This window comes from Labrus mixtus, chromosome 7 (genome assembly GCF_963584025.1).
Source record: "Labrus mixtus chromosome 7, fLabMix1.1, whole genome shotgun sequence".
Classification (NCBI taxonomy): domain Eukaryota; kingdom Metazoa; phylum Chordata; class Actinopteri; order Labriformes; family Labridae; genus Labrus; species Labrus mixtus.
In genome coordinates, this window is record NC_083618.1 from 12,258,887 (window position 1) to 12,279,528 (window position 20,642).

Below are 20,642 nucleotides of genomic sequence, written 5' to 3' on the forward strand. Positions count from 1 at the left end.
ACCTGTACGCTATAATAACTATGATATGGAGCTGGGCTTAGTGGATGAACGCAGTGGGGGATATCCTGGTTTGAACGCTGAACTGCGACTCATCCAAAAGATCCAAAATGGCTGGCCAGGAAGATCCAGTGCAAAGAGAGATTCACCAAGACTGGGCGAATCGAGAGTATATAGAAGTTATTACGAGCAGCATAAAGAAAATCGCCGACTTTCTTAACTCATTTGGTAAGTAGTTTACAACAAATTGTACGGATGAGCTCATTGGTTGTGTGGCTGTTTTCTGTATACGGCTGGATCGAGCGAGCTGGTTTAGTTAGCTGATGTTGCCCATTGAAAAGACCACTCCCAGTTAGCATGTAGCTTGTATCTTTAGCTGTGAGTAAAGTAACCTTTGCGTGTAGCAGGGCGATGCCAGTTTGGTGTTAAGTTGCCTTAAACATTGTTTCGCTTGTTTGCCAATGATAGCCGCATGATAAGTGTGGAAACATTTAACGACAGATGGCTTTAAGGCTTCTGATAGCTGCAAGGCCACAGCTGTCATCTGTTATAACATCAGAAAAATAACTATTAAAATGAGTGATAACCCCTAAACCATAGGGATGGAGATTTGTATTTTAGTGGACAAGATAAATTAAATATAACAAGCTGACGACCATAGACTGTAAATATTACGCTGACGACGTCAAACCAGCTGTGTAATACAGGGGTGGCCCTCAGGTCAATTTTTATATATCAAAACAAGAAAACATGACAAAATCTGCCATGAAATCATGAAAACCAGAAATATGTCCATAATAATATTTGATCACTGGTGTATGTTGAGTTAAATTTGAGACATTATTGACTGTTATCGTTTTTGTATCCTACAATTTGGCCCCCTGGCAGTGAGAATCAAATGAATGTGGCCCTTGCTGTGACCAAAGTTGCCCATCCCTGATCTAATACGTCTATAATATCCTCAGATATGTCGTGTCGATCCCGCCTGGCCACCCTCAATGAGAAGCTGACAGCTTTGGAGAGGAGGATTGAATACATTGAGGCGAGGGTAAGTAAACTGTATTGTACGTAATTTTAACAGTCCAACAGTTTTTTGGGGGTATAATTTCAATTTTGCTTTATTTTTTTACATCTTTTACAGGTGACGAAGGGAGAGACCTTGACCTAGAAGTCAACATGTAAAGTAATTGTGTCCCAGAGCTACCTGCCCATTCCCTGCCCTGATTTTTTTATATTTGTGTAATGGACTCCACCATCTCTTTTGTGGGACAACGTGGACCATTTTTATATAACATGGCTGAGTTTTGTGTTGTTTCCTTTCATGATGCATTTTTTTAAAGGGATAAGTGACTCTGCCTTGGGTTTTATAGACTCTGGCATGATCAAGGTTACAAAAGAGAAATATCCTCCCTAAATAATTGTTTCTTAACATATGCTGGAGCTCAATTATGTAACTGATATCAGCACAACCTGTTGACCATCTGTGTTGTATACAGTGTCATTACCACATCAGAGATTAATGAAAGAAGACATTTTTGTGTGCCAAGTTGAACAAGTTATTGTGTAGTCATCTTTGTTAAGCACCTGCTTGTACAGTGATCTGCTGGGTGATGTTTCAGGATTTAAATACTGTAATAAATGAATAAACTGTGTAAATGATAAATAATGACTTTGTTTCATGTTGTAGCTCATCTTTGTCGGATATGAAATAGACAAGATGTTATGCATAGAAGCAAATTAAATCAAATGCTCAGTAGCTCTCAGTATTCTCAATATATGAGATAAACAAGAAAGAAATAGACAAACAGCCAGATAAAACTATAAACACAAACACAGGTATAAGTGGGTAAATGAAGGCAATAAAACAGGTACTGTATGTGCAATGACATGGTTGCTGGAATGTAAATGAACTTAAATATAGCCTGAATAACAATGTAAATATGGAGAAGGATTTGTGTGCATAACATATAAAGTGCATATTATCTGTATGTTAACAGAAGAACATTTTGTGAAAGTTATTACATGATATGCATATAATCATGCAATGTACTAGTAAGCATTGTATGAATGATTTCCCCAACAACAGGGTATAGTATCTATTCTGTTAACTTATAAATCTTATAATTCACTCTGTTGATTTTCTTATCTTTTGCATAACTTTCATGATAAGAAGAAACCTTGTGCGATTTAAACTCGTGATTTTGACATCTGCATTTCACTCTACGCTGTGCCCTCAATAAAACACAACATTGGGGTTTACTTTGGTGACATGAATAATGTTCTATACTAATTTATTGTTTTAGTTATGTTGGACAGAGCCTGAGAGTTACAAATGATTTTGCCAACGACTGCTACTCTCTTTTATCTTTTGTTAATTTAACTAAAAAGGACTTGAGACTATCTTTGTGTACATTCATTTTCAAACGTTATGGCATTGAAATACAAGAGTTAACATCCTTTTTACACTCTAATCCAGAAAATTCACTCAGTTGATAATAAAGTCTAGAGATAATTTCCACTTTTTCCTTTCGTTCATTTTTAGGTTCGCTATGGATACCTGAATAACTTTCTATATGTATGGTTTTATTTGTTGGACAGAGCCTGATAGTTACACATGATATTGCCAATGAGTCCTATCCTCTTGTGCTTACAACAAAAAAGAACTTGAGACCTTAATATTTACAGTATGCTTGAGACTGGGGTGATGCTATAAACAGGAAATTAAATTTGCCTTAAAATGATCACATTCTCAGCTTTGTCTAAGGTAAGACGAATTTCCATCTCACAGGAAAATGTTCAATGAATCAAAAAGTCACTCTTTAAAACACTACAAACCAGGTCCTTGTACTACAAACACTGCAAAGTAAAATGGCCGAAATGCAAGGAATTTAATTTTTCCCTTAGTTTTGCATTTCAGGACGCCGTTTAAACTCCACTCATGGTATCAAATCATGTTCAGCCAGGTATGCCTCCTCCTCAAGCATTTGCAAATAGGGAGCTCTGACAACCTGTGACCATAGCTAAACCCAGCTATTAACAGAATTGGTTTCGACCACCAACGAGACAAAGAGCCACCATAGACTGAAAATACGAAGAAGCCAACACGCATAGGTTGCCTGTGAGGCAAATTCAGGGTGAAATGCCGCCTTCCCAGAATGCACCGCGTGATGCACAGTTGCATCTTGGGACGAAGAAGGTGTCGTTGCAGTGTTGTGATAAGTCCTTGGACGTGAGATGAATTTTCTTGCGCACGATTTTTTCCAATTGCCTTTTTGAAAAACGTTCAGTTGCTAGTAACATTTTCACAAAACTACACCGGTGAGTCACTGAACAACTTGACTAGACATTTAAATAATGACGTACACAATTATTAGCACCGTGTTTCTGCTAACGAGAGACCGAGAGAGTCCATGTTGTGTTTCTGCTCATCAGTCGACCACATCTGACTGTATGTTAACTGCTCTGTGTTTAACAATTATATTCATTGTCTTTAATTTGATTCTAGATTCTAGTGGTCGAGTGTGTGCAGCAAAGAGAAATGGGAGCCGATAAAAGGTGAGTAATGTTAAACGCCAACTTCATGTTAGCACAATTATCCACTGTAGGAGTGGCTAACTATATATACATATATATATATATATATATATATATATATATATATACACTATAACTATATTGTTATTTTAATCCAAGTAAATAACTCAATCCTTCACCAGAGGAAGAAAAGTAAGCTTTAAGTAAGTGATTGAACTTAGATCAAATCGTATTTGCCAAGTCAGAGTTATTTTATTTCCTCTGGAGGATGATCAGTAATATATAAGTAATACTGATAAGTAATACTACTGTGAATTGTGTTTGGTGATTTGTTTAGTTGATTTATTTGTCTCTTAAGAGGTGAGGTCCCTTGTATAAGCCTGTTGGCTTCTTGACCTCTCCTGACACACCTTTTATGTTTTTGTTAACCCTATTTTGATGTATTCTTATACGTGTGCTAATAAATAAATACATATGTAATACTCAAATTTGATGCAATAATTTGAAAATTAACTTTCAGTATTTTTGAAAATTATGTAAAATATTCCTTTTTGTCTTATAAACTGTAAATCCTGCAGAATAGTGCAGAATATATCGCTATGTAACCCTCATACTTCCTTATAATTGAAATAACACCAACATTTTATATAACTTTTGTTGAACATTGTGATTTAGTTTAAGCTGAAAAACACTGATATATATATATATATATATATATATATTAATATCAGAACAACATGACCAATGAGGACTGAAACTTTTAATTTAAAAATCAGTTGATAGATTGATATACTCAATGGTTGCTTGTTGCATAGCATAAGAGCTTCTCTCTGTCTGCATCTCATTTATCACCATAAAGACAGAAGTCTTGTCTTGAGTGTTTTTTTTAAATATACATCCAAGGGTGGGAATTGCAGTGTAACTCAAGTTCCCATACACGTTATGTGGCCTAGGATAAAGATATCCCAGCGATTCTACAATAACTGATATATTGAAAGATACTTGTAAAATGATACATCACAATATCCGATTAACTGACGACTATAAAATGCCTCAAAAAGGTTAAATGCAGGATTAATTGTATGAATTTACTGAAATATGGTGCCAGTTGCACATCTTAACATGCTTAATCCTTTAATGTATTTTCACCACTGACAGACATTCTCCTTTATCCTGCTGTAAACTTCTTCTTAGGCCAATTAACTGACCTTCATGTTACCCTCATGTTATAAGCACCACTGTGACGTACAGATCTGATGAGTCACTTCTTCTTGCACCAAATTAAAAAAAAATGAAACTACTATCGTTATTAAGCACCGGCAGTCGATAAGTGTATCACATGAGTCAGGACGATGATGCATTGCTGTAAGGCTATTTTGTCCTACAGCTCCTCGAGTAATCACCTGTAATGTTGGCGGATAGATATAATGAAATTCAAGAGGCTGCTATGGTGAACTCGTTGATACAGCAGAGTTTCAATAATATGATGAATTTCAGAACCAATTGAACAGCAATTGTGGTTGAAGTCTTACTTTGCCTTTCATTGTCCCCCTGAATAGGATTAGTCGAACAGAACGTAGTGGTAGGTATGGCTCTGAGCACCCCCGTGATGAATCAGAATGGCGTGAGAGACGAGAGAGGGATCAGGAGCGCGATCACAACATGCGCCGCTGGGGTGAAGAGAGACGTAGTGATCGCTTTGAAGGAGATCGACGAGGATCAAGAGACAGTCCAGAGGTAGTTAGTCTTGTGATTTGTAACTTTTAAAGGATGAATTAAAAACAGCCTATTTTTTGATTACATCACTCTGTAACTCATGGATTTTTTTTTTTTTTTTTTTTTAAAGCAAAGAGAAAGGAAACGTCGTAACAGTGACAGATCAGAAGATGGTTATCACTCTGATGGCGACTACCCAGAGCAAGACTACAGAAGGGAAGCTGGAGAAGAGAAGAAGAGCAAGACCATCATGCTCTGGGGACTGTCTCCTCATGTAACTGAGGATGATGTATGTTTTCTTCACATTTATGCAACTTCTGATTTAGTTGATTTACGCTTATTTCCAGCTCATTCTCTAAATCATTGTCCCATCTTTTCTATGTTACCTAGATTTGTTTTGCCATTGACCAACTGGAGGGGCCTCAGCCGGTAGATGTCAGGCTGATGAAAAAGAAAACAGGTGAGAAACAGATACATGACCAATCCCAACCTCTCCCAGTCTTTGACCATAGGGCCAATCTGCTTCCATTAAGACCCATTTTCCCATAGCAGCTACCAAAGAATTGTACCAAGTTACTTGAAAAGGATTTCAAATGTTAATTCAAGGCCTATGTTTCAGTCTATTGTGGAGCACTTTCAGGTAAGTATGAGCATTAATAATATTTAAAGAAAACCAATTGGCTGACACACTTTGTTTTTAAGTGTGGCTCAAGAATTCAGCAGGATTATTTGCCATGGTAAAACTCCTATGGAGTGGCCCACTGTGTACCAAACAGGGCCTGGGTCGTGAAGCAGTTTGTGGAAGAGTTTGAATAATATGCCCATGGACTCTTAACTAACACGCCTCCCGTCTATATTTGAATGCTGTCTCTAGGTATAAGCCGTGGTTTCGCCTTCGTGGACTTTTATCACTTGCAAGATGCTACCCGATGGATGGAGACCAATCAGGTTGCTTCACAATCGCCAAGTCTAGTTTTAATCTTGGGGATCTGAAAAAAAATAACCCAAAAGGCAACCAAAGTGAAATGAATAAGTAGTAGAGTGGAAAACCTTACAGATTGTAAAAAAAAAAAAAAAAAAAATCATGGAGTGTATTCCAGTGAGCAAGAAAATGTATGATTTTATTCCTGATTTATTTAACAAGTATGTTATATATTTTATTGTTATTTGAGGAGTTTTAACATATGTTATGAGGTTATCTCCATAAGGAAAGGGAGTTTAAGATAATCAACACATCCTTACTTTGCTGATAGAGGCATTATCCATGATATCTTAGAGGCTGAATGCAAGCTCAGACTTTCCCTTAGTCTACCCCTCATTAGAGCATTTTGAATCTTCCTTTTTTGTTTCTTTGTATTGTTTGTTTTGTTTAAATCTTTCAAAATGTGTGTTAGGGTCACACTACACTTTGCTCCAGCTCAGCCTGGGCACTCGGGTCCCAAACACCTACAGAACCCTCCATACATCATGCTCACATATACATCATGTGCCTGTCTTGTCTTTAACACAAAGGCTATCTGTTGGGGGTCCCTCTCCCCCATCTCTCCCTTCCAACACTACTTGCTCTGTTGATGAGAACAATGCCTGCCAGAAACATTTGAGTAATTTTTGTTGTCTTATTGCAGAAACGTCTGACCATCCAAGGCAAAACGGTGGACATGCACTACAGTCACCCCAGAAACAAGTATGAAGACTGGCTCTGCAACACAGTAAGTCAACTGTCTGACTTGGTTTCATGCTTCCACAGAACACCTCACACATACATTTAGGTATTGAAGTTACAACTATTTGAGCTCTGTCAGCATATTTTGTACTAAACTACAGTTGGACAAGTGGTTAAGGTTAGGTTGTTTCTTGGGTAAGTATGGTATGCTGCACCAATATAGATTGCCTTTTTTTCTGAGGCAGCTCTGTTCAGGGGTTAAGTAGGTGTATAATAAAAATGATGTGAACGGTTACTTGCAGTGTGGCCTGTACAATTTCCGGAGGAGGCTGAAGTGCTTCAGGTGTGGAGCAGCCAAAGCTGGTAAGTAGTTAAATCAACAAGAGGCCACTGACTGCAGACATCCGGGCTGCTTGGATGCAACACAAAGTTTGTGTTGTGTTGTTTCAGTCTAATGTAGGAAAAGTGCATAGATGGGAAACAGCATTCATTTGTTCTTTACTATCTGATGCTACAAATAGGAAGAAAACACGATACATTAGGCATTAGTGAAATGGGCTGTGATATAATCTATCTGACATTGTAAAGGAGTTTAATAGGCATCACGTTATATCTTTCTTTTCAGTTTGAAGAAAGGCTTTGTTAACCCAACTTTTACTTCTCTGTTCTCTCATCAGAAAGTGAAACTAGCAATAATCCTGGATCTTCTGAAACTCAACCCACTGCAGATTTCTACGGCGACAGTAAGAACTTATTTTCTATAGCTGCATGTTTATAAAAAAAAAAAAAAATCCTATTAATGATGTGTTTTTCATTAATAATGACTTTGTTTTGTGTCCTGTACAGCAATCATCCTAAGAAATATTGCTCCTCTGACCACTGTTGAAGCCATCATGACAGCTCTGTCACCGTATGCTAATCTTTCATCCAACAACATTCGCCTCATCAAGGACAAGCAGACCGGCCAGAACAGAGGCTTTGCCTTTGTTCAGCTCTCGTCTCCTCTGGTAAGGCTTTCTTAAACATGTGAAGATAAACAGTTCAATCTGCTTTTAAGCAGCAACAGTTCCAGCTACAACAACCAGCCTCTTCTCTGTGGAGCCCATCTGTTTATCTTCTCATATTTTTCAGTATAAAACCTTTTTTCCAACTAATTGGTCTCATTGCTGCTTGAATCTCCCTTAAATGAAATGTGATTTGTGTCCGTAGGAGGCCTCCCAGCTGTTAACCATCCTACAGGGACTTCAGCCACCTCTTAAACTTGATGGAAAAACCATTGGGGTGGATTATGCTAAGAGCGCTAGAAAGTGAGTATAATGGCCTATAATGAGCCTTGGCTTTGTGATAATGAAAAATTAAATAAAGAGAAGAGAGAGCCTGCCACATGTGAAACCTCTAAAACGTCTTACCCTTTTTCCTATTTTTAAGGGATCTTTTACTACCTGACGGCAATCGTGTCAGCGCCTTTTCTGTAGCTAGCACAGCCATTGCTGCTGCCCAGTGGTCCTCAAGTCAGGTAGGCCATAGTTTTTTATAAAACCCCTTGTTATCATCTCCAAGTGTAAATGTAAGAGACTCATGACCCATACGTTTCTTTACAGCCGCAGCAGAGCTCAGAGGGAATGTCAGAGTACAGCTACCTGCAAGAGGGTTACACACCTTTGCCTCAGGTTAGTAAAAATAAGTGAAGCCATGAGAATTAGCTTGAGAGCAGAAGATTCCTAATGTCTATTATTCTGTTTGATTAGAAGATGCATTCAAGAATAACATGGCTCTGTAATGGCACTCTGGGAATCTTGTATCCAGCTAGTTGTATTTATTGGTTTTAATTGATCTAAGTCAAGCTTACAGTAATGATTGTTAAACTCACTGGGATAACACGTGCAGGATATGTAGCAAAGCACTGTTTTAAATATCTATCCAATAATACATATTCTATATCTCCTTTGAAATAAAAATGTAACTTGTGAGGCTTGGTTTTCCATTTAGGGGCATACAAATATGTTTAAAATACTGTCTTTCTTTCAATAGGACTACCAGAATTACTACCAGCCAGGAGTACCAGCCGGCAGCTCTCAGGGAAACGGGATTCTAGGAGGTATGAGATTCTTTGACACCTGATGCAGATGTTCCTGTAGTTTCTGACCATAACGTATCTTTATAAAAGATAATAAAAATGAGTTGCTCTAAAGAGATTTTTGTTTGTTTTACTGCAGCTGAGTTTACATTGTGTTGGATGCACCACTGCAGTAGTAAAGAATGAATCCTGCTTTCAGAAATAACGAGCTCAAATGAAAGGGCTCAGTTACAAACGACGTTTGCTAGACTCATCAGAGCTTCCCTTTTCTAATTTCAGCTGCCCCCGGTGTAAAGATAGTTCCAGCTGGAGTAGTCATCTCACAGAGTGCCCAAGTCTACCAACCCCATTTAATCGTGCAGCCTGCTGTTCAGGTGACATGAATATGTTTTTGTCAATTCTATTCTGTAATCACATTGTGGCACCACTCATCCAGTGCATTCTGTATCCATCTCATAAAAACCATTCCATTTAATTGCAGGGTTTGCCGCTTACCCAGCATTTGGATGCGAAACACCACATGGGACATCTGTCAGGCCTTGAAGCTGCATCGATGCCTGTTGCCACCATAGCTGCTGCCACAGTTACTGCTGCTGGTGCACTAACAGCCTCACAACAGACAGCTGACACCAGCACTGGTATGAGTACACAATATCCCTTTAAAGCCTGTGCTGTTGAAGAGTGATATACACAGAGAGGGAATCCTTGAGGTCAATGCCATGCTTGTCATATTACAGTCTTTCCCGGAGTATCTGGTTCAGCCAGCAGTTTGAGGGAAATACTAGTCCTGAATGTTCAATTAGATTTGTAATCTAACAAATATGTCAAATGAGTCAAAAACTGATTCAAAGAGTTTTATTTTTAACAAGAGGACAATGACAAGTCTTTAATATGACTGGCCAATGAATGATGAATTCCCAGATTAAGTGTGCAATATTGATACAATACTGATCACAGATTTCACATAATAATAAGTTCACTTCCTAGTTAATTATGGCTTTTTATGTTTCACAGTTCCTGATACATCCACCTATCAATATGATGAGTCCTCTGGTTACTATTACGATCCTCAGACCGGCCTTTACTACGACCCCAACACTCATGTAAGTAGCCAACACCATCTGTCATGTGGATGAAAGGTAATGAGAGTTTACATCAGTATGAATATGAACAAAATGTATTCCTTTGCAGTATTACTACAACTCTCAGACTCAGCAGTATCTGTACTGGGACGGGGAGAAGCAGACTTACGTACCTGCCTCAGCTGACGCAACCGCTGGACTAAATGAGAATGCAGCAGCAGGTAGCAAAGAAGCGAAAGAAGGCAAAGATAAAAAGGAAAAGCCCAAAAGCAAGACTGCTCAGCAGGTATGCTGACATAAAATCTCTATCAAATCAGCATTTATTGTTTGTTATACACCTAGCTTTGTCTTCGGATGCAGCATGTGCATTCCATTTATGTTTACATCTGTGTGATTCTTTCAGATTGCTAAAGACATGGAGCGGTGGGCTAAAACTCTGAACAAGCAGAAAGAGAACTTCAAGGGAAGCTTTCAGCCTATTAGTCAAGAAGAAAGGAAAGAGGCAGCTGCTGCTGATGCTGGTTTCATACTGTTTGAAAAGAAGGTAAAGACTCAACATCTTGACAAATAGTACGAATTAGGTTTAAATAATATGAATTGAAAGATCAAATGAGTTGATTTTTCTATTGTTTAGCAGACAGGAGGCTTTGACAGACTCATGCCCGAGGTGCTGAGGGGCCCTGAAGAGGAGCCAACAACCAGCTCAGCCAACTCCTCAAAGGTGAGTGCGTTCTTCTTCAGGAGGTTGAACTCTTCCTTTGCAGTTTGAAAGTAATGTTGACAGAATGATTTTAACTCTAACCATGTGATATCTTTCTGGTTTATAACACCTGCCTTTGTTTATCTATGGTGTGGTTAGCTTGGCCTTGTGGCAGCCTACAGTGGAGACAGTGACCCTGAGGAGGGCGGAGCATCAGAGGTTGATGGGGTTGAAGGCCAGGACAAGATGACAGACTGGTCAAAGTTAGCCTGCCTGCTCTGTAGGAGACAGTTTCCCAACAAAGAGGGTCTAATTCGACATCAGCAGCTCTCTGACCTCCACAAGGTATCCTCTCACATTCTGTCTGCAGGCGTCAACGGTTGAAGTCCTGACTGTTGTTAAAAAAAGAAAAAAACAGGCAGAACCATTACATGAACGAGGTATTCACCTTTTCACTCTTTGTAGAAAAACCTGGAGGTTCTTCGCCGATCCAAAATGACTGAAGCAGAGCTGGAAGAGTTGGAGAGAAAAGAGACTGAGGTTCGGCTCAAAGAGAATCTAATGGTTGCCAGTCATTGATATCATTACCTCTGAAAACATGACTGCAATTTTAGAGTAACGTTTGTTTTATTTTCTGTTGCCAGTTGAAATATCGAGACAGGGCAGCTGAGAGGAGAGAAAAGTATGGCATTCCTGAACCCCCTGCACCCAAAAAGAAGAAATTTAACCAACCAGCACCTGTCATGTGAGCATCTGATTTCAGTGATTTATTAAAAAAAGTGTCATAGTCTCTGCAGGGCTCTTGTAGTAACCTTGTGTCTTTATATGATATTTAAATGATTAAAATGTCTCTCTTCCCTGTGCAGTAACTATGAACAGCCCACCAAGGACGGCCTTAACAGTGACAATATTGGGAACAAGATGCTGCAGGCCATGGGCTGGAAGGAGGGTAAAGGTCTTGGTCGTAACCAGCAGGGCATCACTACACCAATTGAGGTATTTACTACAATTACCTGGTTGTGTCAGGGTTTCATTGCAGTTCTTGTATCTAAAAAAGTACTAAAGTGTGTTTTCCTCCTCAGGCTCAGTTGAGAACAAAGGGAGCTGGACTTGGCACAAAAGGCACCAACTACACCCTCTCTTCTTCAGACACATACAAGGACGCCGTCCGCAAAGCCATGTTCGCTCGCTTCACTGAATTGGAATGAGTCTTGATATTTTTTTCTAGTTTGACCAACAGATGATTTTCATTATTTGAGGTTTAGGTCTTCCACGTCTGCATCAACAAGGACAAGTGAGTTATCATGGAAGCAAGAGAAGGTTGTCTTAAGCGATTCCACTTTTTGTATAATACAAAATACCAGACAATAGTTTGAAAAAAAAAAAATGGTAATGGAGGTGTGTTCAGATGAACAATATAATTTATAAATTGTACATAGGCACAGTAAATTTACTTCTATACATTTTTGTTCTATGTAATGACTTTTTTTGTCTCGGCATGTTAAAAAGATTGTACAGTTTATACAAAAATCTCCTCTGTTTGTACAGAAAATAAATGACAGAAGTGATATCTGATGTGTTTTTAATTACACCTGATCAACCAAAGCAGGATTTATTTCAATGTATGGAGGTGTACGTGTTCATACTCTTGATTGTTTAATTAGAATGGGATGCACAGAATGTCTAAAGTAACAGCAATAATTAGTGAATTATAAAAAGAAAGATTTTGGACTCTCGCTCTGCATAGAATGTTTTAATACAGATAAATCAGACTGATGAAATGGTTCTCTTACAAGGGGACTTGACATCTTGTGGACTATACAAGTTGACAACCTACAAAGGCTACTAGTATAAATCATATATATTACTTACTGATCATTCATCCGGTGAAATCAACTTAAAATGCTCAAGGCCGTGATTATTTTTAGTATGTACTCCTGCCAAAGAGATTTCAAATAGTTGCTAGGAAACAGAAGTGTTCTGTTTTCTGTCCTGAGAGCACTGATCACAGGCCTTTGCTCTTTGTTTGCCCTTGACATCGCTTTTACTTTCAGCTTACAATATATTGAGGAATACAAATTTAAATAAAACACAGTTTGCTGTGAAGAAAGGCTTAATGAATGTGCAGGTTTTCATTCATCAAAAGTTTGCAGAAAACGACTTTTGTAAAACTATTAGGTGTTGCAGTGACACTGTTCTTCCACTAGGGGACACGTTTCAAACCTCTGTTCTCCTGCAAGACTCTAAGTGTTCTCCAGCTCCAATAACGTACTTGTTTCATCACGACTCAATTTTCTCTTAAAGGCCTGAACAAAAATGTCTCTCCCCAGTGAGACCGATAAAGAACAGATTTCATAATGACACTTAGTCATCATGAACACTGTAAGACATAATCGACAAATGAAGAGACAACTTCTAGTATGCTTGAAGAACACATCCAGATCCAGCCTTCAGTGACCTGTGCCATATTCGACGTGGCCTCACCCAGATTTATAATTTACCACCTGATGGGCTTTTCTTCTTTCATCTTAAAGCGTCCAATGTTACAATGTTGAGGTAAACCCACACCTATTGGTAACAGGAAACCAACACTGCTCCCTGCCTTACATTCGGTGAGTGTTCATCCCTGTAATAGAAAGGCAGAAAAGGTGTCATGAGTATCATAACGGATTCATTTTACATATGAACCATCACAGAGCTACTCCTTGATGTAGCTGCTGGGAAAATACTTGTTTGTTACAGACAATTGTCTTACATAGTGCAAAAGTTAATTTTAATATTATTCTTGAACATACTGGTATAATAAATAAACAGGCCCTTTAGGCTATATGAATAAAACGCTACTTCTACTTCTATAATCAACATAATCAGTCCTCCCTGGTTCATAATCTTTACAGTTGCTAATGTTAATATTAGACTGATCAGTCTATTCTCATACCCAGTTGTTACTGCTAATACTACACATACTAGTATCATTATTACTGACATTGCAGCTTACTCATTGTTGTTGTTACATTTGTCTCTATCCATCTCCATCGTCCTTTATCTCACACTATACCAATTTCCAAGTCCAACAGATGGCTGTTCAACATGAATCTGGTTCTGTTTGAGCTTTCTGCCTCTTAAAGGAAGTTCATCCTCACAACTGTAACTTAGTTAAATGTTGCTCAGTGCTGTGCTCATGTAAATAATATAACAATCAGTAAGGTCTTTTATCTGCTAAGTGTCTTGAGATAACATCTGTTGTGAATTGGCACTATTGATTTATCTTAAAGGATAAAGCTCTGAACAGGATATAACATCAAACATACAAAAATGAATCTTTTTTTTAACCCGTCTGTCTTTTTCTTTGCAACTCTTCATCTTTAAGGTGGTGGATTCTATGTTTAATCCCCCCATCGTTTCATTTCATTGCAGATTAACGTCACAGATTACACGTCCACCTCAAAGACCCTGACCCCCTCTGCTCGTCGATTCTATAAGGTTGAAGAAAAGGTTTGTTTGTGTTGCTCCTATGTACCTTTTGTTTGAAGGGATCATTGCCCTCGGAGTTCAAGGTCTTTGTTCCTGCACATTTGTTAGCACAGAGAGAGAGAGATGAGGAGGAAAGCAACCTGTAGATTGAAAGGCTTTTATTTACTGGATACTGTATACACTTCAAACTCACAGCATTCACACAAGGCTACATTGCAAATCTGAACAGTCATTGCAGCATTAATCCGTGCATGTAAATCATACTGATACTGGTATTATTCGTTCACACAAAAGGGTTTGGTCAGTTTGCCTGCCTCTGTGCCGAAAGTCCATATAATATAAACAAAGTGTGTTACACAATGAAACATAATATCCCTTGGGTTATGTCATGGACCTCCTGATGCCTCCTCCTTTGATATTTTCACCTCTCAGAGAGAAATGTTCTGAACCTCACGTCCACCTCTCTCTCTTACATAAATATACTGCAGCAATACAACCCGACTCCTGTTGTTTAAGGTGGAAACTTTGGTTTCATATTTCCATCATGCTTTCTCAGAAACATCACTAAAATCAAACATCCATGTGCAGCTTGAGGAGACGAGCCATGTTCCCCTCTCTATGACTGTTTCTTTTTCATTCTTATAAAGAAACTGTTAACTTCCAAAAGAACGTGGCGTGTTCTGCTCATAGCTTTGATTTATTTTGGCTGAGATGTGCTGTGCTTGAGGGGGCAGGGGGGGGCAGGAGTTCAACATGTTCAATAGTTCAATATATACAGCCAAACGATAATTGAATAACACCTCAGAATGCAGCCGACAGAAGCATGAATTCTAATGGTTCTTCCATTTAGTCTTGTTAAATCTGTTTGTAGACATCTTACATGATGGACCTGTCGACAGAGACCAGCTGTAAGTTTTAAAGCAGGTACTATGTAGTGCTCTGTGCTGAGCTCAACAGTCCTTGTGCTTCTATTCCATTCAGAGATTTTTTTTTTTTCCATGAAGAATTTCAAAGGCTATGTTCCTTGATGAAAAACAAGAATGTTTCAAACACTAAAGACCTTCAGCCACTCTGAAATACAATACGTCTATGGGACTTTGTACAATAAAGCAAAATCTCCACTCCAATCTTGAGTAACCTCAGTACAACCAATTAAAACGTCTTATTCTGCTCTGTGTTAATTAGTTGAAGAAGAACATATTGGATTGGAAAAGACAGTCCCACCGTTCAATTCAAATGTTCAGAAAAGGACACCAAGCTCTATAACACAACTGTAACAGTCCATTAATGGACAGTCTGAGGCTCTGTTGTTTCTTTCACATGAAGGTGTCAAGTCTATGAATAGATGGATGGATAGATAGATAGATAGATAGATAGATAGATAGCTGTACTTGATTGATCCCAAACTGGGAAATTGTGGTGTTACAGCAGCAGGTTGTAAAAGAAAATGACAGCAAATTAAAGCAACAGAAAAATGAATACACAGTAAGTAAACCCTAACAAATATAAAGAGAGAAATAAATATAGACATATATACAGCCATAATTTAGCTTAACATTAAAAATAAAGTCAACTGAAAAGCTAAAACTAGAGTCTTTAAAAACTTAAGTCTCGTAAACTAGAGTGTATTTAGAGTGTAGAGTATATTTTTGAGCTAATCACCAGCCACATATCCAAACTGAGCACAGTGGGGACTCCAAAGTAGGAGACTTTAGTGGTACCCGATGTATTCTGTTCGTCACACTAGTTGAAATGAACAAGTAATAATCTGACATGAATTTGGAGAATGTTAGATTTATAACTTGTCCTTTTTCACACAAATATGGAAAAAGTCATCTTCTGGCATATGAACATTGAATAGCTAAGGAACCGAGAGGGAGATAGTGGAGACCACAACAGAGCCTTTAAAGAACAAATATTGGACATGCATTAATACAGTTGGCACAAATCACAGAACATCAAATGAAACATCTTAGTTATTATTAATCACGCTGATGAAGGCTTTGCACTGAAACGTGTCTGTTGTGGATCTCTACGCTGCTGCTTTACCCAGATAATAAAACTTGAAAGGACATTGAGAGTGATGACTTTTCCCTTTTGTTAAAGTCTTTTTGTGGTCTTGCACCTGAACATTTATAACTTTATGAGTATGCTCCTTTTTCTGCTGTTAATATTGGTGCCATCAACATGTGTCAAAACAAAACTTTCACAGTCATATTAAGTTTGTTTCGGTCTGAGAGACTGCCACTAAACACACTAAGCCTCTTCTGTCCTGCATAGATCACACTGTGGATGGAGGAGACTTCAAATCTTATACACTGTTCAATAACCAGGATGAAATCTTCAGCTACCCATCATGGCCTCTAGAGGTCTCTAGGAGGACTACTACTCAACTCTACTGCATTTACCTCTATAACTTGTTGGTAAACTTGTAATTCACCATTTACAGTGAATTATAAAACACATAGTAGATTGATGTAAAGCAATAGCCCAACATTACTTCAGTAATCATACTGATCCATTTGTAGCCTCTAATCTAAGTCAAAGTTTTTCTATTTTTCAGCTTTTGTATTTTTATTTTCGTTTTCTAGATATAATCAACTTGGATATCGACACCATACCATACCTTACTATTAAAAGATAATCAGAATGCAGCGTTCCCCCTAATATACAAAGAAAGGCGCATCCCACTAGTGCTTGCTGTGCAGCTATGCAATTAAAACCAGTACTAAATTGAATTATTACACGGTAGACCTACTTTTCTGCCAAAGGGAAAGGAGACCTCTTCACCTCTGTATTAAGTGTATCGTTCTCTCATGCGTGAGCAGAAGTTCTCCACATTCCAAACTCTGAACAGGTGACAGATCTCAGGCTGTGTCGTGCTGGGCTCAGCTCAATCATATAAAATAGGCAGAGAAAAGGAAAGTATAAGATCAAAGAAGGGGTAAGATCACCGTCACTGTAAGAAGTCACATGGGTGCTTGTTCACTATGGTAGTCCTGTATGTCTAAGAAAGAAAGAAAATTCGTTCCTCCAGATGTTCATTTGCCAATTAAAATAACGCACTTCTTTACGATTTTCTCACCGCGTTGTCGCGGCGTCGTGCGCAATACTTAAAAGTGCCATTGATGCGCAATTCCCCCACGCCAAAGGTAAACCAGCGTGACGAGGATCTCTGATATTTTTCCGTGTACTTCCCTCCCCAGAGACCATTGGTGAAACATACCGCGCATCTATAGGGGGGGTTTGCTTAGGAGGCGGACCTAACGCGACCCCCACAGTTGAGATTCAGATGGTTTTACAATGCCGACCATTTCTCTGAAGCGCATTCAATAGCTGCTGGTCCACTGAGCGACGTTCCCAATGTGCTTACAAACCCACGATTGCACATCTTTTATCACGTTTCTTGAGAAAGGGGAAGAGAAAAGACGCACTGGGAAGAAGATTCTGAACATCACATTTTATTCCCACTCATCAGTGGAATTATCTCAAAAGCTTCGTGACAAGAACAATTGGTAAGACATGGCAGATCTTGTATAATAATAATAAGCGAACATGTGTGGTTTGTATAAAGAAAGTATTGCACGAGTTTAGTCGTAAAAGGTTGAGGCTTGTGAAGTGTTAAAGCCTTGAGAGTTGTAGTTTTTTTTCCCTATCATTCTGAGTAGAGTGGCTCTTGGAGAAGAATGACAAAAGATGTTGGGAATATTAGAAACCAATTTGATCACATGACACCACGTACCAGGACATATGGCTATGTGTCTTATACGGGGGTCGGTGAAAAAGAAAGAATAGCATGTTAAGAGCTCCTGCAGTGAGCGCCAAGTCTAGATGTCATGACCATGTGCCTCAATGAGTGGGTGACAGATTTTTGTCTATCTATTGTCCGTCTGACTCAGGTTGCATTTCCAGTCTTTCTAAAATTGGATTCGACCCCAATTGTAAGTCTGCTTGCAACAGGTAAAATCCACATCTGGACAGAAGTCATCGGTCGACTGGACCAATGTGTGACTTTTACGCGGATTTAACTTCTGTTTGGTCGAAGTGTTTTGCAAATGTATCCTAGTTCAGTTGTATGTTTGATCCTTACAAACAGTCGCTGGCGAATTAATACAATTCGACCAATCCTTGTTTTTCCACAAATCCACAAATTCTTAGTAACCATTGTCATCTAAAAAAATCCTGATGTAATTCTTTTTCATGCAGTTTTCACCTTTGCATACTGGTGGTATCCAAGCTTGGGGCCACATGGCTTCGCGTAAACGCAAAGACAATGTCCTTTTCCACCCACCAACAAAACCATTTCCGAGTGAAACGAACAGCCAATAACATGTTGTAAATAATAACCAATCACAGAACATAAGCATATTCAGTCTGCGTCAAAGCGTGAGTAATTTAAACAGCAGTAGCTTTAGCAGCCTTTTAAAGCACTTTGCCTTTTGTTATTGTGGGCTAAATATACCCATGTGGAGGAAGAGCGCCCTGTGTGGGAAGTTAATGCGGCACATTATCACTCTGCTGCCTGAGCCTATTACATGTGATGTTGTGTGTTATTATCAAGGAGCTGACAACAAAGGCTTTGGGTGACAGAAATATGAAGTTTCCCCTCCCTGTTCCCCTCATGAGTGTTTGCAGACAGTCCATCTGTGTGTTCCTGCAGTCTTCTTTGAGCACTGTTTAGGCCTAATCAATACGTGCCAGTGATTTGTACGTCCTGCTGTTTCTTGTCATACACCGGGTACCATCTGCTTTTTGAAAACCAGTGTGCCATGATCAGCATATTAAATGCCAAAAGAGCAATTATGCTGAAAAAAAAGTTAATTTATTCACTCTTAAAAGAAAATAAATAAGTGTTTTGATCATCTGTTCATTTTTATTGATTTTCAAGCAGAATTATAAACATACCAGTTCAAACTTGTCAACTATTAGGATTGCACGTTTAAGATTTGTTACAATAGTAAACTATACAGACAGACAGACCCAAAAAGTATAGGACTTGAGACAACTGTTAAGGCATTTTTTTCAATTATATTTGAGATATTCCTAATAATATCAAGGTGCCATTCATATTGGCTGATTTGCTCAAATATGGACATTGATTTTTCTGCTGATATGACAAGATGACGCTTTCATTATGTGAACACAATGCAAGCTGCTTATTATTCAGATACGTTTATATCCTAGTCATCATCATAGATGATTGAAAAATATGTGCTCTAATATCATCATCCACTTTTAAGAAAAATCAGTTGAAAAGATATCTGCATATATATATATATCAGTGTTACCAAAAATGCATAATCATTCATGGCTGTCATACTAGCATATAATGACTGCAAGATGAATCCATTAGTCAAGAAAACAAGCCAAATATTAATTGTCTTTGAATCCTTTTAAAATTTGTATAGTCATTACAGCTTTAATAGGTTAAATATGTTTGAAGAATTTGAAGGGAACTAGCCCTTTAAAGTCTATTTGTGACTCTTGCTCCACTCTGCAGTTGTTTCAGGTTCATGCAGTTATGATTAAAATAAAAAATATAAACAGTTTAGACATGTTCTTTTAGTCAAATGTATGGCCTCTCAGATTTTAGAATCGAAGACTTCTACTTTATTTTTAATTTGTTCAAGTTTGGACAAGTTTACGGCAATTTTCTGTGTCAGTCTGTGTATTTAAGGTATTTTGGGGGCATGTCTTTGACTTTGTCCCCATTGTCAACATGAACACCATGTATGGCTTTTCATATTGGGTTCATTGCAATGGAGAAGTGGAGCAGATAAGCCCGGCTGCGGTCAGTGACCCCAGCGTGGTGCAGTGATCAAACTGGTTTGAGAGTTTGGGGAGGAGCCGGACAGGTGCAGCACATGTGTGTGTGTGTGTGGAGGTCGAGGTTTCATGTGGGAAGCAGACAGCTGTGCTCTTCTGTCACCCAAGGAGACCTGTGAATATCCACGTTTGAGTCAGCCTAAGTGTTAAGTGTCAGACACTCTACAGTTTATTATTATCTTTGTTATGAAGCTCATAATCTGCAAGTCTGAACCTGACTGTATCATGTGTTGTTGTCTATTTATATTTAAGCCACTGGAAAGAACTTGTTTCGTCACCTTTGTTTATAATCTATACATACCAGTGGATAGATTGCATTTTATAATGATAAAAACAGTCTTGTGGTCTACTCTAGGACTAGTTCTGTAAATAACTTAAATCTTCCCTGAAGCACTTAGATTTTAAAGATCATGCCTGTATGGAAATTGTCCCAAAAAGGAAGAAGTTGTTCATCGTTTTGAGAGAAAAAGTTTATCTTTCGCTTCTCAGTCTGTTCAAAGAGCATCTTTGTTTGCTTTTGTGATCTAGTTTATAGCGCTCACACTCCACGAGTTTGTTCCCTGTGGAGCAACC

General features: G+C 38.5%; 3 protein-coding genes across 6 annotated transcripts in view; all 3 read left to right on the forward strand.

Moving 5' to 3' along the window:
• Positions 1-75: 75 nt before the first annotated feature.
• Positions 76-1,666, forward strand: brk1 (BRICK1 subunit of SCAR/WAVE actin nucleating complex). The gene is made up of 3 exons (XM_061042994.1): positions 76-225; positions 963-1,045; positions 1,139-1,666. Exons 1-3 carry the CDS (start codon positions 108-110, stop codon positions 1,163-1,165), a joined length of 228 nt encoding a protein of 75 aa, XP_060898977.1. The 5' UTR covers positions 76-107; the 3' UTR covers positions 1,166-1,666.
• Positions 1,667-3,161: 1,495 nt separating this feature from the next.
• rbm5 (RNA binding motif protein 5) lies at positions 3,162-12,337 on the forward strand. Of its 2 annotated transcripts, none has more exons than XM_061042995.1 (25): positions 3,162-3,315; positions 3,503-3,552; positions 5,091-5,268; positions 5,378-5,536; positions 5,638-5,707; positions 6,122-6,195; positions 6,873-6,956; positions 7,213-7,273; positions 7,588-7,653; positions 7,757-7,917; positions 8,120-8,217; positions 8,339-8,426; positions 8,512-8,580; positions 8,942-9,008; positions 9,267-9,361; positions 9,469-9,625; positions 10,002-10,090; positions 10,179-10,355; positions 10,473-10,613; positions 10,704-10,790; positions 10,929-11,114; positions 11,235-11,309; positions 11,414-11,514; positions 11,636-11,765; positions 11,852-12,337. In XM_061042995.1, exons 2-25 carry the CDS (start codon positions 3,536-3,538, stop codon positions 11,975-11,977), a joined length of 2,556 nt encoding a protein of 851 aa, XP_060898978.1. In that variant the 5' UTR covers positions 3,162-3,315; positions 3,503-3,535; the 3' UTR covers positions 11,978-12,337. The 2 variants fall into 2 exon arrangements, with proteins under 2 accessions (XP_060898978.1, XP_060898979.1); XM_061042996.1 differs by having other exon boundaries at positions 10,707-10,790.
• A 5,121-nt stretch (positions 12,338-17,458) lies between these two features.
• The window catches only part of slc38a3b (solute carrier family 38 member 3b), a 29,251-nt gene continuing 26,067 nt past the window's right edge, over positions 17,459-20,642 (forward strand). For 2 of the 3 annotated variants that reach the window (XM_061042999.1, XM_061043000.1), the window contains exon 1: positions 17,459-17,758. The gene's annotated coding sequence lies outside the window, so the exon portion shown is untranslated. The remainder of the gene's footprint in view (positions 17,759-20,642) is intronic. The other variant, XM_061042997.1, reaches the window with a different exon arrangement.

Excerpts from the sequence above, each read along its gene's own strand:
- rbm5 (XM_061042995.1), top strand. Across the intron at positions 6,957-7,212 it reads AAGACTGGCTCTGCAACACA|TGTGGCCTGTACAATTTCCG; the intron begins GTAAGTCAACTG and ends GGTTACTTGCAG. Across the intron at positions 9,362-9,468 it reads TCGTGCAGCCTGCTGTTCAG|GGTTTGCCGCTTACCCAGCA; the intron begins GTGACATGAATA and ends ATTTAATTGCAG.
- brk1 (XM_061042994.1), top strand. The coding sequence starts at position 108 with ATGGCTGGCCAGGAAGATCCAGTGCAAAGAGAGATTCACCAAGACTGG. Across the intron at positions 226-962 it reads CGACTTTCTTAACTCATTTG|ATATGTCGTGTCGATCCCGC; the intron begins GTAAGTAGTTTA and ends TAATATCCTCAG. Across the intron at positions 1,046-1,138 it reads TTGAATACATTGAGGCGAGG|GTGACGAAGGGAGAGACCTT; the intron begins GTAAGTAAACTG and ends CATCTTTTACAG.